The sequence below is a fragment of the Emiliania huxleyi genome, assembly GCF_000372725.1.
Source record: "Emiliania huxleyi CCMP1516 unplaced genomic scaffold EMIHUscaffold_497, whole genome shotgun sequence".
Taxonomy (NCBI): Eukaryota; Haptophyta; order Isochrysidales; family Noelaerhabdaceae; genus Emiliania; species Emiliania huxleyi.
In genome coordinates this window covers 24843-28704 of record NW_005198267.1, presented here as the reverse complement: position 1 = coordinate 28704, position 3862 = coordinate 24843, and the positions used below count along the sequence as shown (strand labels likewise).

General features: G+C 64.8%; 1 protein-coding gene across 1 annotated transcript; it reads right to left on the bottom strand.

The window, feature by feature from the left end:
• Positions 1–2455: 2455 nt before the first annotated feature.
• On the bottom strand, positions 2456–3099 carry EMIHUDRAFT_246212 (hypothetical protein; the record flags this gene model as incomplete). The annotated part of the gene is made up of 3 exons (XM_005767394.1): positions 2456–2766; positions 2837–2911; positions 3048–3099. The coding sequence occupies 3 exons, from the start codon at positions 3097–3099 to the stop codon at positions 2456–2458; spliced, it is 438 nt and encodes a 145-aa protein (XP_005767451.1).
• Positions 3100–3862: the final 763 nt, after the last annotated feature.

Genomic DNA, 3862 nt, shown 5'->3' with positions numbered 1-3862 from the left:
GAAGGCACCGAGATGTACCTTTTTGCGCAAATGGTCAAATCAAGGTTTTGTAACGCGAGCTGTGCCACAGTGAAACGCTGGCATATCAAGTTGGTGCCGGCTGGGGTGAACACTGGAACAACGTTGAGGATTTCAGCCAACAAAGTTAACGTGGGCGGTTAGGCTGCCCATCTCCTCTCAGAGTTCGACCGTGTTTTCTTTTTTATTTATTTCCCTTACGTCAACCAGAGCGCTAATCCTGGAGGAAGCAGTTCCCCGCGCCGACCCCACACCACCGCCGTCACCGCCGCGCGCCGCCGCGAGCGTCACCGCCGCCGGCGTCACCGCCGCCGGCGCAGTGTGTCGTGGCTGCCGCCCAGCAGACTCCTCATCTGTTTCAGGGAGTGGTGGCCTGCGGCGCGGACAGATCCGGCAACAGGTAAGTCCACTCGACCCTCGCGGGGGAGGCGGCACCCTCTCGGGGGAGCCGGGCCGGCCTCTCTGGCTCGCGTCTCCACGTCCTGAGACGGGAGCAGCCAACCCATCCAGTCCCATCACCTCCCCCTCGAACGAGGTTTGCCCTCTCCTGTGCAGGATCTGAATCCGCTCCAGCTCCCGGTCGGCTGATCTCGGCCAATCTCGGCTGGGCCTCGCCGTCCACGAGCAGAATCCGGATCCGCTCCACGTCGGTCTCGTTAGCGTGGTCCGCCTGCGAGCACGTTATACTTGCCCCTCAAAGCACATGGCACTCAAGCGCGGCCTGAAGTACGCTGCTGGTTAGGCGGGGAGGGCAGCGGCTGCGGCGAGGACTACTACGGCGGGCAAGGCTGGTTCCGTGGCGGCGGCGATAGTTACTGAGGCGTTTGGGGCTGAAGCTGCTGCGACGGCACGTCTAGAGGGTTGCTGCGGTGGCGACGGTGGCCTCTGCTGTTGCTGAGGCAGCGATGTTGCGAGGTGACTGAGAGAGCATCTAGTGCGGCTCGCGAATCGCTCACGCGCCGCCTCTCGCACGCCCGCGGCCGTGTCTGGCTCGACGCCTTTCAGCGCACGCAGCACCTACCCAGCGGCCGCACGCCTCAGGCGCGTCGGTGAGTGCGGCGGCGGTGGACGCGGCGGCGTGAGGGCGGAGGCGGTGAGTGCGGCGGCGGTGAGTCGGCGTGAGGGCGGCAGCGCTGAGGGCGGCGGCGCTAAGGGCGGCGGCGCTGCAGGCGCAGAGCAGCCAGCCGAAAGGGCTGAGGGCGGACGGAGGGCGGAAGCGATGGCGGAGAGGACGGCGGAGGGCCAGCCGGGAGGGAGAGAACAGCAGCGCTGCTGCTGCTTGTGCACGCCTCTCGGTAGAGCCTGCGTGCCTCTGCCTTGAGCACAAAGTGCCGCATTGTGGACATCGCGAGTGGCCGGTCGCGCCGCCGCAGCAAGACGCCGAGTTTTCGGCCCTCTTTGCGGCCGCAGGGCGAGGAATTGCTAGCTGTGCCAGCAGGGCGATAGGGGGGGGCGCCTGGGTAAATTTAGGTCGGTGTGAACAGGGCTCGCACCTCAACCTCTCACAGGCCAGCGCACAGCGCCATAGGAGGTATTTTCTTCTCAATAACAAGGCTGTGAAGTGTTTATGTACTCTCTCGAGTTCTCGAGGTGGATATCCTTTGGCCGCTTTGGGGAGCGAGGATTGGTGTGACGCGATCCACGCAGGCGTGTTTTCTGACGGCCGACCGTCAGTGCACGGAGTTGCCCTGTTGCCCTGTTTATGTACCTTTAGTGCTGCGAAAGCAAAACAAACAAACAACCTGCTGCTCCACGAGACGTTCGGCGGCGGCTTCTCGCCCACCGCCGTTCTCAAGCTGCGCCGCCTCGCGCGCAAAGTCGCGCGCGGCAGCGTCGACCGCACGGCCTACTCGCCCAAGTACTCGCTCTCTTTTATGTCCCACCATGCAGAGCGCATCTCTCTCTCTGTTGTGCGAGGCGTGAACCGCGCCATTCGCTCTCACCTGGCAACCCTGTCTGCACGTCTCGCGCGCGCGTGAACAGGGCTCCAGGCCCCAACCAAATGACGTGTGAGTGTTAGATTTGTTTGGTATTGCTAAAAATCTTTCTCTCAGTCTAGGGGGTAGGATTTTCAAACGACAAAAGAATATTTCTTAGAATAATAATGGTATATGGAATAATAAGGACGAACAGGGGCCGGACAGACACGCTGCGGCGCAAAGTAGGCACGTGATGGCCGAGGAGACGCGAGCCCGACGGAGCCCGGAGGCCCACAGCCAGCCCCTGCATCGCTGTGGCACGCCCACGGCTTCGCCCCTCCCATGCCACCGCCCGAGCTTCACCTGCGTGTGATGAAGGGGGGTCGTGAGCGAGGGGGGCCTGCTCGCGTATGGCCGAGAGCGCGCCGGCGAGAGCGCGCTGTTGTCCGCGTGCCGGAGACCAGCCCTGCGGGAAAAAGGCAGCATGACTGTGTCGGCCCAAAGAGCCTCCGGCAGCCCTACGGGGTCTCCGTCGGCCGGCGACCAGCCTTGCGCTGCGCGCTGCGGCCGGGCGCTGATCGGCGGAGCGCCTGCGCGGCGCTGCGCGCGTCTTCCCCTTTGCCAGCCTCGACAGCGCGCTGGGGGCGCGCAAAGCCGCTCGGAGAGACGCCCAGGAGCCAAGGAGCGGCCGGAGCGCGGCGAAAGACCGAGGGGAAGTGGCCGCCGCATACAGCCTCCGGCGGGCCTCCGGCGGACGCCTGCGGCGTGGCGCTGCGCGCGACCGGCCCCTTCTCGGTGCGCTGCACGACGGCCTCGCTCAAACGCGCGCCTGCCGGGGCGGGGCGGTCACGAGACCGGCTGAAATCGCGGCCACAGCTGCTTCGGGGGGTGAGGATGACCGGGCATGATCAGCTTCTCGCAAAGTGCCCGCGTCCTGACGCAGCAGCGATTTCGCACCCCTGCTTTTTCGCGGCCTTCGCCGAGCGCTGGTAAGGTCACTTGAGCGAAATTTCTTTTTTTCGCGCCCCGCGCCCGCCAGCCAAAGGAGTGTGTGAGTGTAAGATTTGTTTTGAAAAAGTGCAAAAAAAATTTTCTCCTTCGGGGACACACGATTCCAGAAATGGTTGTGTCCCCGCTCCTCGCTCGCCCGGGCGGAGGGCATGGCCGCGGAGGAGGCGAGTACGCGCTGCCAGGCCTTCCGCAGACAGCCTCTTGGGCAGACTGAGGGTCGGCTTTGCGTGGCGTAGCCCGTGTGCTGCGCTGCGTAAAGCTGCGTGTGCTGAAGGTGCATCTGGTGCTTCCTTTGGGAGGTGCGCACCTCCTGCAGCTGGTGGAAGGCCGTGCCGCCGCTCGCCTGCTCCGTGGACAGGGCGGGGAGGCGGCGCCGCAGCGCCGCAGCATCCGCTGCACGCCGGTGCAGCACTCTGCTGCCTGGTGGGCAGCATGCTGGTGCTGTGCGCGGTGTTTGCGAGGCGGCTTTGGCGCTGTACTGCCAGCCGGAGCGAGTGGCGCGCGGCACGCGCGGCGCCGCGCGTGGCCCGGATGGCGCCAGAGCGCGCGCTCGATGAGCCAGCCGGCGCGGCGCGAGCGCCGTGCAAGCTGGCACATCGTCTGCATGCTGCCGTCAATTCTCTGGTCGACGGCGGTCAATCTCACGATTGTCGATCAAAACCGGCGGGCTTTGTGACGCCGTTTACGCAATCGTTTTTTGGCCTCGCTTTCTCTTTTGCGTGGTTTTATTTTGTTTTTTTGTTTGCGAAGCGACAGAGGGGGGGGCGGGCGGGCGCTAACTATGGGCAACTACATGTCGAAGGTTCGAGGACGACTACTCGCCGCCTGGGTCGTTTGGGGCGCGCGGCTCCGTGTGATAATTTATCGGCCGCAGGGGTCAACCGCTTGGAGCCCGCCCGCCGCACGCACGTGCC